General features: G+C 41.8%; 1 protein-coding gene across 1 annotated transcript in view; it reads left to right on the top strand.

Moving 5' to 3' along the window:
• The first annotated feature begins 8232 nt into the window (after window positions 1–8232).
• The window catches only part of Prpf18 (pre-mRNA processing factor 18), a 29146-nt gene continuing 24718 nt past the window's right edge, over window positions 8233–12660 (top strand). The window contains exons 1-4 of the mRNA XM_010641979.2: window positions 8233–8289; window positions 8700–8777; window positions 8891–8917; window positions 11593–11697. Of these exons, the coding sequence (XP_010640281.2) occupies window positions 8233–8289; window positions 8700–8777; window positions 8891–8917; window positions 11593–11697 (267 nt within the window). The remainder of the gene's footprint in view (window positions 8290–8699; window positions 8778–8890; window positions 8918–11592; window positions 11698–12660) is intronic.

Below are 12660 nucleotides of genomic sequence, written 5' to 3'. Positions count from 1 at the left end.
CCCGCTCCCCATCCTCGCAGCCCAGGCCTCTGCAGAGGCCGTGAAAAGGGGAGCGAGAATCCCCGGGAAAAGGACCCCCCGACACCCACCGCCGTATTGCTTGGCACTGACTTAGGCGCCAGTTCTAAAGCTGTTGGTCTCGGGACCCTTTTATATTCTTAAAAATTACGGAGGATCCCGAAGGGATTTTGTTACATGTATCAGCATTTACCAAGTAGAAGTTAAACCGAGAGACTGAAAATATTTCTGTATTCGCCGATCACCTGAGACGTAATTGCTTCACAGAGTTGTGCAGATCTCTCAACGGTAGACGTTTTATTACACAGTATTTTAAAAAATCACATTATATAATGTCCGCTGATTTCATAAGGTTTCTGTAAACTTTCTCGAAGAATTAGGAAACTGTCGCAGTCGTGGTGGCAGCTCTTGAGTTCGTCAGAGCCGGAAAGGTTTTTCATAGGCGACAAAGTCTGTCAGTTGTCGTCCTGGAGAGTTAGGCTCACTGTGTCGGTTCAGTTCTGGAAAGTTCGTCCGAAGGTACTCAGGTCTGAGAAACCATAGTTTATCACTATCTGTTGATGTCAAAATGATACTCCACTTAAAAAGCAGCGTCGCTCAATTGCGCCATTGCTTTCTTTCAGGAAACTGCTTTATGTACATTAATGTCCTGTCACACAGGCTATTAGAAAGACTCGGTCAAGGATTGAGACTTAGTAAAATTTTACTGTATAGGTTGATGATCCCTAGCCCAAAAATGTAAAATCTGAAACGTTCAAACTCCCAAACTGCTTGAGCGCCCGCACGATGCCACGAATGGAGTGTTTCACACCTGATCTCAGTGGACTTTCCAAAATGTAAGAACACTGCAAATGCGGTATGAAATTACCTTCAAACTCTGTAAAGCCTGTATACATAAATTTCGTGTTTAAATGTGAGTAGCAGCTCACAGCCTCCTTTTGTATATGAAAATATTCCAGGATAAAAACCCCTGAGATCCAAAGCACTTCTGGTCCCAAGCATTTTGAATAAGGGTTGCTCAGCCTGTACTCGTCAAGGAGATTAGGGACTTGCCCTGTGACAGTGCGGTCCTGGTTCTTATTGAAGTTTATCTGGCTTATCAAACCGTCCTTTTTGCAAATGTCAACAAAATGAATGGGCGAATAACAATACTTTAGTATTAAAAATAGTTTTGACCTCATGGGTCCTCTGAAAAGGCCTTCAAAAACCCTAGAAATCTGTGGACTGCGCCTGCCTGGCAAGCTCAAGGTCCTAAGCTCAGGAATTGTCCTGGTACCAAAAAAAAAAAGATCTGGGGACTGCACTTTGATAATATTTGTCTTAGACCTTTGCATGTAGTGTATGTAGATTAGGGCTGTTATGTTGGTGGATGGCAGATTTCATAATTGTTGAAACCTGAAGAAGGATTACAAAAGTAATTACAAGAGAGCTAATAGAATGTTCTTTAGCTGGCAGGCTGCCAGGGGTTTTTGCATATTTTTAACTTGATGTTTTTATTTCTCAGGAACTTTTTTCTTTGGATGAATGCTTTGGTGATATGTGTAAAAACTAATGTGTTGAAATGCATAATTGATGTTAGAAAGGGCCAGAGTGTTGAAGTCTTAAGTGCTGTGAAAGGAAAATTGCCTCACAAAATATTGAGCTCATTTTCAGCGTTTGCATAATCATTTGCATAATCCGGTTCTTTGTTATGGAAGTAGGCCAATCTATAAAAGTGATCAAGTTTTTCAAAATTTTGATTTTTCCTGTCATACCGTTGCATATAGACTTCCTGGAGTGCCTTTCAGTTTTTAATTTGGTAGTTGGTTTACTCAGATAATCTGGCCAGAAGATAAGATTTCCTCAGTTATGTAGCTGTTTATACCAATGAAGGACATACGTGAAATGGTAATCAAAATACTGAAATCCATAGTTTCTGTTAAAAGTAACCCTTCATATGTTACGCAGTGTACTTGGTGTTTAACACCTAAGGTCCCTCCACAAATCGATAGTGAGGAAGCTGAAGCTATGAGAAGTTACGTGCATCATAGCCCACAGAACTGAATTTCTACCCTGGACTGCTTCACTTCAGAGCCCACTCGGAGAGCTCCTACTGATAAGACATTTTGTATTCATTGAGGAGCATAGAATTAGTTTTATGGGACTCATGGAAGAGTGTACATGATTCGTATTTTTCAGAGCGCTGTCCCACTTGAACTTCACAACTCTGCTTAGTGCCTAAGACAAGTGTTGTTCTGGATTTTCATGAGTGGGGTTAAATGGCTTCTTGTATTCCAGGGTAGAGCTTCTCTCAGGCCCATCTTGTGCTCTTGAGAATAGAACACATGTATAACCAGACATCTTTTCATAGTGTATTCATGGGAAGGAATCGATTTGTAGCTGTATAATTTTTTTGTTTGTAAAAACAAGAAAATACTTCTGTTTCATGTAACATTTGATAAAGAAGAGGCCACATTTAAATGAACACGTTAAATCTGAAGAGCACTTTCATTGCAGTTTTGGACCTTAGACCAAATACACTGATGAATCCATAATTTCTTCCATAATTTACTTTTATTTTTACAATTATTCCATGAAAACACGTGACAGAAGTTACTCATGTGAAACAGTTTCCTTTAACATTATGTAAGTTAACTAGGTGCAGAGCACAAAAGATTTTGTTGCTGTTGCTAATGACACTCGGAATTCTCAAGATTTTAGTGTTTTACAACTTGAAGCTGAGACTGCATTTGGAAATAAGGTTAGAAAACGGCATTACAAAAAGGTAAAAAACCTCACTCAGGGCTGCCAGTCCATAGGAAGTTTGCTATTTTCACTGCCACAATTCTTCGGTGTGGCCAAACTTAAACACCAGTCCTTCAAAAAATATGAAGGCATTCTGAAAAAATACAGCAATTTCAGGATATACTGTGGGTTTTTCCTTAGCAGCATATCCTCCAAATAGTCCACATGGGTGGGATCAGAGATCCAAAAGCCAGTACAAAACCAAGGAACAGCCAAATGCGAGCCCCTGTTGGACCCAGACAACCTTCCCTGTGACTGTCACCCTGGACTTGTCCACTGGATGCTGCCTCAATCATTAGGAAGGCTGTGGTGGCCATAATACCACAGGCACGGTGTGAGTGATTGAACGCTTCCATACTGGGATAAGTAACAGCTGTATCTTGTTAACCTTCCAGCCTGTGAGAAACAAAACTCCCCCTAGTATTGTGCTTTCCCCCCAGGTAGTGTCCCCGGGGCATCTCCTGCCTTCTAGACATCCAGACATTATTTCAGGTGTGGTGCCAGTCCTGTCATTGCCCGGTGTTGCGAACGGGCCACCCTGCAGTTGTATAATCTTATACATGATCAGTGACATTCTAGCTTTTATCTTTCTACATCAGTAACTTTCAGATTTTTTTCACTGCCCCATCCATAGTAAGAAACATTTTTATGTCTTGATCTGACATGTAAAAAATATTTTAATGAAATAATTCTTTCTACTGATTTATTTATTTATTACATGAGTTCATCTTTTATTTTTTAAAAAATGTTGGTTAGGAATCAATAAGTAGTTTTCACTACCCCATCGTGTAGCTGGAAAAGAGTTGTCTGTGTATTAATTGCTGTCTTGGAAGAGCCACCTTATCTTTGGGCATCTCAAGTGGTGTCCCAGATTTTTATTGCTTATCTATGATAATTGAAATCATATTTAGCTCGTGAATACCTCTCCGTCAAACTGTGAAGAGATTTCTAAAATATTTTCTTATCATCTCTCCCCAAATACCCTGCCTGGTATAACTACTCTGAAGTAAGGCGTAGAGTCTGTGTTTCTAAAATGCCAGTGCTTTGGAGCCCTGTATTGGTGAGTCTTTCTTTAAAGCCAGCCCTCCCTTGGGTGGAAACCCTGGCTGTTCTGGGAACCCAGTGGGGAGGAAGTACCCTAGCAGTTTTACTAGTTGTAGATACAAGGATGAGTTTTGTGGAGAATTTTGACTCCTCCATCCAGTTTATTGAGTGTGTTTTCTGTGCGAGGTGATACACTGTGCCACAGAACATTAAAAAGAAAAATTGGATCCTTAAGGAACAAGCATTCAGTGTTACAGAGAAAATAGAATCCAACAGGCATGGAATTCCTTAGATCTTCCCCTGTTAAAATGGATGAGATAATTATATCTTGGATGAAACCTTACATTTACACTTTGGATCCTAGTATGTCCTTTTGGCATCACCAGGAACCTTGATAATCAGTTTTCTCTTTTCTCCTTGTATCTTCAGTCTCTCCTGGCTTAGCCCCATCAGCATGGAAGCATACAGCTACCTCTCCCACCTTTAAAAAGGACAGGTGTGCACGTATCCTGTCCCCTTTCTTTGCAGCCAGCTTCTAGAGTGAGTTCTGGTTCCCACTCACTGGTTCCTTAGCCTGCTGCAGTCTGGCTCCTGGCTCCATTATTCCGCTGAATCTGCTCTAATCAGGGACCCTTATGGCCTCCATGTCTGACTCACCTGATGCTGCTGACTTGTCCTCTTCTGTTCACTCTTCCTCTTTTCTCTGTCTACAAGTCGTATGTGTTTATGATAATCAGTTACACTTTTGTTGGGTGCTTAAACAGAGCCTTTGGGTAGATGTCCAACTGTCTGTCAGCTCCTTGAAGCTTTATAGGAGATTTAGCGTGTCTGTTGACTCCCCTCTTCCCTGTTCATGATGCTGTTGGAGGGACTTTAGACTCAGAGGGCTGGAAGTAATCATGTCCCTTCTGGTGGTCCCCAAGTTCTGCACCATTATTCTCTGTGTTCCAGCCCTAGAGAACCTTTTTTATCTTTTTGGTTCTTTGACCTTGCCCTTCTTCACGTGTTCACCCCTTGGAACAGTATCCTGTACATAATTCCATTTCCTGTTTCTCGGTTGTAGTCAGTGAGAACCCTTTAAAAGATTTTTTACTGTAATGGAAAATAAAAACAGTTGCAGGGAGTTTTTTTGCTGTGTTTTATACCATATTTTGACATCTTCTGCAAAATAGTTTTTTCCTTAACATCTTACTATGAAAACTGTCAAACGTGCAGAGTGCTTAAAAGAATTATACAGTGCACATTCATGCCTAACACCTGGATTGCAGTCAAGTCTATAATTGATGATTACTGTATTGATCACCTAACTCACCACCTGTCCCTTATCCTGGCCAATTGTCAGCCTGTCCACAGTGCAGAAGCTGCTTTTACCGCAGGGTGGTCACCAGGCAGAACACAAGGACGGGTGCTAGAGGGTATTTCACTCGTCTCCTGCGTTCTCACAGGGAGGTGAGCACCAGCTAAGTATGGACTGCAGGGCTTCAGCTGCCACAGAACAGTAGCAGCTGGTGCAGCATTTGAAGTGGTTGAAGATGAAGCTGCTCTTCTCAAACGGTAAATCACACAAGTGTTTCCAGCTGCAGGTGGGCAGTGACTGCCATTCGCTGACTTGCTGTGTGTATCATTCCTTGGAGCTCAATGTACGCAGAGGTTCACGTGTGACACACACCTTGAGTTTGCTGTTCGGTGAGTTTAGACAAATGTATACAGCTGTGTAGCTCCGCGTACATCAAGTATGATGGTATGCGGGGTAAGCATCTACATTTGTAACCCCAGCTACTCAAGAGGCTGAGGCAGGAGGATTGTTGAAAGTTCAAGGCTGGCCTGGCTATATAGTGAGATCCTGTTCCAAACAAAAAAATGTTGGGGATGTAGCTCAGCATGAGGCCCTGGGTATAATCCCCAGTACCACCACCAAAAAATAAGTTAGAATACCGGATCCTCACTGTACTGTTCAGTCATTTCCTGTTCCTGTCACTCCCCCCCACCCCAGAAGTGGCCACTAGTTTTTTTACTTTGTTCATTCTCAATTTTACCTGCTCTAGAACTTCATATAAATAGGATTATACCATGCAGCGTTTTTGGAGCTTTGTTTGATCCGAATATTTTGAGTTTTATCCATTTTGCTGTATGTACCAGGTGTTTATCCTTTTATGGTTGTTCGTCCTTTGTTACCTGAACGGACCCAGTTTGTCTCCTTGTGATGAGCACCTTGGCTTTTTCTAGGGTTTGGCTGTTAACTAGTGAAGTTCTGGGAACCTTTGGGAACAGTCTGTCGCTTCCATTTTCCTCTGGGATTTCTGGTCCCCGCATGCCATATGGAGCGCCCTGAAGGCCCTGCCCTGTTTTCTGAAGCGGCTGTACCCTGCCACACGCCAGAGCCACTTGCTCTGCGTCCAACCAGGGACTGTGGCCTCCCCCGTCTTTGGGAGCAGGCATCTCACTGTGGTTGGATTTGCATCTTGCTGATAATTAATGACGTCAAGCCATTTCTTGTGCTTCGTGGTCTTTGTACATCTTTGTGGTCCGTTGGTATTGGCTGTTTCTTGCTTAATAAATTAAGGAAATCTTTGTTTATCCTGTGTACCGGTCCTTTGTCAGATAAGTGTTTTGTGGCTATGATCTTCCAGATGGGTCCATCTGTTCATTTTCTTGATAGTGTCTTTTTTGGGGGGAGGTTGAGACAGGGTTTCACTGCGTAGTTGAGACTGATCTGGAACTATGTAGCCCAGGCTGGTCTTGAACTCACAGCAGTCCTCCTGCCTCAGCCTCCCAAGTGCTGGGATTACAGGTGTGCGCCCCACCACGCCCAGCTTAGATAGTGTCTTTTGAAGAGCAGAAGCATTAATTTTGACTGAGCTCCCTTTGTCAGTTTTTTATGGTTATCATTTTCTGTGTCCTGTCTGGGAATATCAAATACAGAGTATAATCAGTTGAAAGCAGTTTGATAGCTTCTTAACAGGTAAGCTAAAACCTACCATATGATTGGCCGCTCTGCTTCTAAATACTTGAGGAAATTACAGATACTCTTTTATGTTCTGAAAATCTATGTTTTATAAAAAATTGGGAATTTAAAATCTTGGGTCAATTTTTTAGTGATATGGGGTGTGGGTCATAGTTTAAAGTCAGATACTGAAAACAGTACCAAAAAAAAGAGCAATACGGCCACCACTACTACTTTTTACTATTTTTCTTTTTCTCCTTCCCATCTCTTACTCTCTTTTTGTTTCTTTTTTTTGGTACCAGGGATCAAACTCTGGTCCTTGTGCTTGCAAGGCAGGCAGTGGAACCACTGAGCTAAATCCCCGGCCCTCTTATTCTCTTTTTCTGAAAGTCTTGAACATACACAGAACTAGAAATGTGTAGTAAACCCGTGTACCCTGCCCCTAACATGTAATCCTAAAATAAGGACGTGCTATTATATTACTAAACTATGCATACACCCAACAAAACTAAAATTAGTTTGATAATCTCACCAAGTTTATGTTCCTGTATCCTCGAATTAAAATATGTGCACATATATGTTTTTACACTTGTTTTGTTCAGATGAAATCCCAACAGAATTGACTGATTTCATTTGTTTGTCATGACTTGGTTTCTTATTAATGGAGAACATTTTCATGCCGTCTCCTCTTTCTGCATAGTTTCCTTGCTGGGGAAAGTGGGAACTAGTTTTGCACAAGGTCTTGTTTGGGTTTAGCCACTTCCGGGTGTTGCCGTTCTTACTGGACCCAGGGCCTGTGTACCAGCAGTGTTCCTCTCGTTGAGAGCTCTGGAAGGGTCGCGTGCGAAGAGTACTCCCTGCGGCGTGGGATAGACACTGTTTCTGTTCACCTTCCCTGGTGTCGGCCTTGGGCAGTCTGAGCGTCCCGCTCGCAGCATCAGGCCTTCCCGTAATTGTGCCAGCAGCCGTTGGCGATCTTGGCCGGGTAAATGCTCTGTGGGCTGGGCGGCACTTTCCATACTGTGCACGTACGCGTGTGCAGCTGTTGCGGGACTGTGCCCTGGTTGCACAGTGGGGCAGAGTTCTCCAGAGAAGTGTGGCAGGGGCAGAGCTGCAGGCTGCACACCTCCCAGGGAGGCTGTGTCCGGGACCAATTTACCGCTCGTGTGCCATTTCACATCTGAATTATTTATACTAAGATTTCAAGTGATAAAGAATTCAGACCTCCTCTTGGACTCTTCGGTTAATGACATCAGAGGTTGGCTACATATGCTATAATTGGTTTGCTTTACATTAAGAGAATAATTAAAGCATTGCAGTTTATGTGGTTCATAATGAATCCATTTGTAGAAATTGTCTTTGAACTTGAACATTAGGAAATTTTTAAAAAAGTGAGCATTTGAAAAATGCTGTGTTGGTTTCTCCTCACAGCTACTCAAGTGATGGTTCAAGAAAAGTACGTTGTGCCTCTGCCTGCAGCGGGTTGGAGCCCAGCTCAGGTCTGGTGCTCTGCTGTGCTCACTGTGGTTCTCACTCAGGTGGAATTCTGTCCTCTCCCCACCCTGACTCTGCCCTGGTCACAGTGCCTCTCCCCTGGAGGGGAGGGCCCCAGGGCCCTACTTCTAGAGAAGAGAAAAGGCCCCAGGCGGCTGCTATACCCAAGAGGTGGGAGTTGGAGGCCTGGGCAGGTCCAGGACAGGCCGGTAGATTTGGGGTCGCTCCTGGCTTCCTCTCAGCCCCAGACCGGCTCTCTGGAAGGGGGTGGCCCTTACACCAACTCTCTGCAGGTTTTTGGAACCAAGAAATGTTGAGTTCTTGAAAAACTTAAGTGTTTCTAAAAGTGCTTGATTACTATGGCATGTGAAAATTTTCTCAAGGATATATTATTAACTTATTTTTTCTTTAATAGGAAAATAAAAAATATTTCAAACGTAGTGAACTTGCAAAAAAAGAAGAGGAAGCATATTTTGAAAGATGTGGCTATAAGGTATGAATTTCTGCTTTTATGTGGATTTGTATATTTCTGAGTTTAAATTTATACAGCTGTTGTAAATGACAAAATCATTGATCTCTGTTCAATTTATCAATGTTATGTATTAGCCTATAAGTGAGAAGCCATCTGGAGAGGTATGAGTTTTTGTTTTTGTTTTTTTAAAAAAATAATTTTTGAATTCAGGAAAATACATGCATGACTTTTGGCTTGGAATGGTTTGGCTTTTGTGGACAGCATGAAGTGGCTTGAGATGAAAGCTTGAATTTTTTTTTTTTTTTTTTTTTAATGTAAGACCTGGATCTGATACTGTCTTCTTTACTCTCCTCCACCACTCCTGGCCCCACCTCTCCCAATAAAACAGTCTGTTTTCAAAGAGTACAAACATCCAGCAGTGGTCATTCTTCCCCTGCTTTTCCCCCAAATATTTAAAGCCAGGATTTTATGTTTGCATTGTTAATAATTCCTTCTGGGCCCTAACAAAGCAGTTCTCCTGCACACAGCCCACGTGTAAAAAGGTGCCACTTTCCAGATACAAAATGTAATTGTGCAATATTGTGTAGAAACAAATGAGACATCTGAAAGCTCTGCTCGTGTATTTTAGAAGCGTAACTGAAATTATCTTTGCGATTACATGCTTGATGATGTCCTGGGCTTTTATTGGGAGGGGTTAAAGTTACGAGGTGGAGAAGTTATGTTTAAGTTGAAAGAAGACAAGTTGAATCATTTTAACTCACAGTGGAGAGGTTCTTTTGAAGTAGTTTTGCTAACTCAAATTTGAAATCCACAATTTGCTTGTGAAAGGTCAATATATAAAATAATACTCTTGTGCATGTAACGGGGAATTGTGGAAATTAATCTGTGTGACAGCGATTCTGAGGAAGCATGAGGAATGCAAGTGGAGCACACATGTGTTTGGCTTTGCTTTGTAGCATCGGGGAAGGCAGGGATGAAAGAAAAATGTCGTTATATTTCTGGTAGGGTTTTTAAATACGAAAGTTTGTGTTTTTACTTTGATATTTTTCCATAAAGGTATTGATTTTATTGGCTTCTAGGTCAGGATATTGAAATAAGTTTATGTAAATAACCATTGAGTAGATACTTAGACTTCTTATTTTTTTCCCAATTCCCTTTCTTCTCTGTTTTATTTCCCAGTTTAGTTCTTCATATTGTTTTTCTTAGTTTGCATGGTGGTAGGAGTAATTCTGTGTGTGTGTGTGTGTGTGTGTGTGTGTGTGTGTGTGTGACAGAGACACTGAGGTTTGAACCCAGGGAGTGCTGTCCTGTCCTTTTTATTTTGTGTTGAAACATAATCTTGCTAAGTTGTATAGCAGACCTTAAACTTATGACCCTGCTGCCTCAACCTCCTGACTAGCTGAGTACATAGGTATGTGCCATTGTTCCTTACTAGAATTCTTATTTTTTGTTCTCCTAATGTTGTCTTGTTGACCTAGAGTAAGAATCAGTACCATATGTTAGTCTCTTGACTTGTATTCTCGGTTCTCTAAATTTGAACCTTTTCAGCTCCTTGAAAAGGCAGGAAAGTGTAGCCCAGGAGCAGTTTTTGCCATGCCTCTGTTTGGTGATGTGGGCCTTTTTGCTGATAAGAAGGTGGGGCATTGGAGCAGATTAATGACTGACAACCCAGCTTGGAGCTTTGAGTCCTGCCAACAGTCTCTTAGATCTTTTCCCCAGAGCTGTTAACTATGGTTATGTAATTAAAACCGCTTTTCTTCCTGACGGTCTGGGGAAACAGCCTGTGTGTGTGTGTGTGTGTGTGTGTGTGCGCGCACGCGCGCGTGTGAGTGTGCTTAGACAGCGCAGGTGTTTCTTTAAGTGTTTTAATGCTCCTTCTTGGAAGTGACAATGTCCTGTGCACTGCTTTCATTCGTTCCTTCACTGGTACTAGTTGGTGCTTTTAAGGCTTGGTGCTGACCTGACTTTGAAAAATACGAAAGTTTTCCCTTAATTTCTCCTCGGTGTCAGTTGGATATGGTAAATACGACCTTTAAATGTAAAGTACAGAATCGCGAGTCATGTAATTTTTGCTCTATAGTTCCTTTATCCTATAGTACCGGATGTGAGCTTTTTTATTGTTGACCTCGTTAGCCACTTGCCGCATTCCGGGTCTGCCATGGCCGGGGAACCAGTCCGTGTCCTCTCACGGACCACATGCAGGTTTGTAGATTTGAGAAAATAGAGAAGCGATTTCTCCCCCGCAGGTTCATGTGGGCGAGACTACCTGCTCTTTCCCTGGGCGCAGAGCGGATTTGTAGGACTGCACAGCATTGGGAGTTTTTCTGCTGGCCCCTTGGTGCCTTACCCACCGTTTTTCAGAAAGAAAAGCAGGGAACAACTAGAGCTTAAAGCTTTACAGATTTTTATTGGAAAGCAATTCTTTTCTCTAGTTTTCATTTTAAAGCCAAGCAGCAGTCAGTCCAGTCAGATGATTTCCCAGAGGAGAAGCTGGTTGTTTTAAAGAAAAGACTGCACAGCTTCAGAATCTGGGAGAAAGGGAGTGAGATTTCAGTGCTTTTGAGTTTGGATTTTGGAAACCATGCAGTCTGTGACGTCACTCTTCACGGCAAGAGCTCTGTCTCCCGTGTGCATGCCCTCTCCTTGTGATGCTCCTGAAGTGACGTTTGACCCACTGGAAGAGCATGCACATTATTAGGAGCATCTTCTGTGGGAGTGTTCAGGAAGACTTCCATGTTTAAACATGTTTAATTTCCACGAATGACTAAGATGATAGCAGGACAAATATTAACTATATTTTATATGTTGAATTTTATTTATTTCGGCTATTATATAGATACAGCCAAAAGAGGAGGACCAGAAACCATTAACTTCATCGAATCCAGTATTAGAACTTGAACTGGCAGAGGAAAAATTACCCATGACTCTATCCAGGCAAGAGGTAAGTTCATATGTGAGTGTTTTGTAAGAGGAAAGAAAAAATCTCCCCAGGGTATAATTTATGTGTCATTGTTTCCTGTATAAGATGTCCTGTGCACGGAACGCAGTTTTCTTCATGAGATTCTAAATTAATATCTGCTTCTTTTCTTGATAGTATCATTTTACTTAAGAATATATCATAAACCTTAATATTCACATATGTTCTCAATAAATACAATTAAATTCATGTATCCTAAATATAAATTATTATATCTAGATAATTTTAAAAATAATATTTGCTGCTTAACTTTCTTTTCCTCATTTACTTCATGTCTTTCCAGGTTAAAACAGAGCTGCATACTTTTTAGTGGCAGTGTAACTTCCAGTTGTGTGCTTGTACCTTAGTAACCTCAAAGTCATTTCTTTCTCCGTGGCTGTTGAGATTGCTTCCGTATTCACTGTTACAGATACTCCTGACCAGTTTGTTTGCCCATACCCTGGTCAGTACTAGTTGTTACGTAGAAATGAAGATGACATGTGCTGTGCAGAATTCAGAGTGTAGGAGGGCACCAAACAAAGCACCTCCTCCTCTTCCGCCGCTGCTGTGTGTGCTGCCCCTCCCAGGCTCCTGCTTCCCACCCAGTGCCCTGCTGTTCCGTGTCACCACCTGCAAGTGTGTGCATCTCCCTCCCATACGTGAGACCTAGCTCTTGTCACTTAAACGTCCGTTCTTTGAAGACTGTTTGGAATAGGGGTGTTTGTACTGCGTATGGGAATTTTCCCAGTAAATGTGTGACTTGGGCAAGTTTCCTAGCCTTTCTAATCCTCATTTCCTTTTGTATGAATGGAGAAGAACAAGGTCTGCCTCATAAGATTTTTATGATGCAATGAGGTAATATGTGAAGGTAATACATAAAGAGAATGGAACTTAACAGTAAATACTGTTAGAAGTAGTAATGTTGTGACTTTTTTTTTTTTTTTTTTT

The sequence above is a fragment of the Fukomys damarensis genome, unplaced genomic scaffold, assembly GCF_012274545.1.
Source record: "Fukomys damarensis isolate Sample0158 unplaced genomic scaffold, DMR_v1.0_HiC HiC_scaffold_19, whole genome shotgun sequence".
NCBI lineage: Eukaryota > Metazoa > Chordata > Mammalia > Rodentia > Bathyergidae > Fukomys > Fukomys damarensis.
The sequence above is the reverse complement of the archived record's forward strand: the minus strand, read 5'-3'. Positions and strand labels throughout refer to the sequence as shown.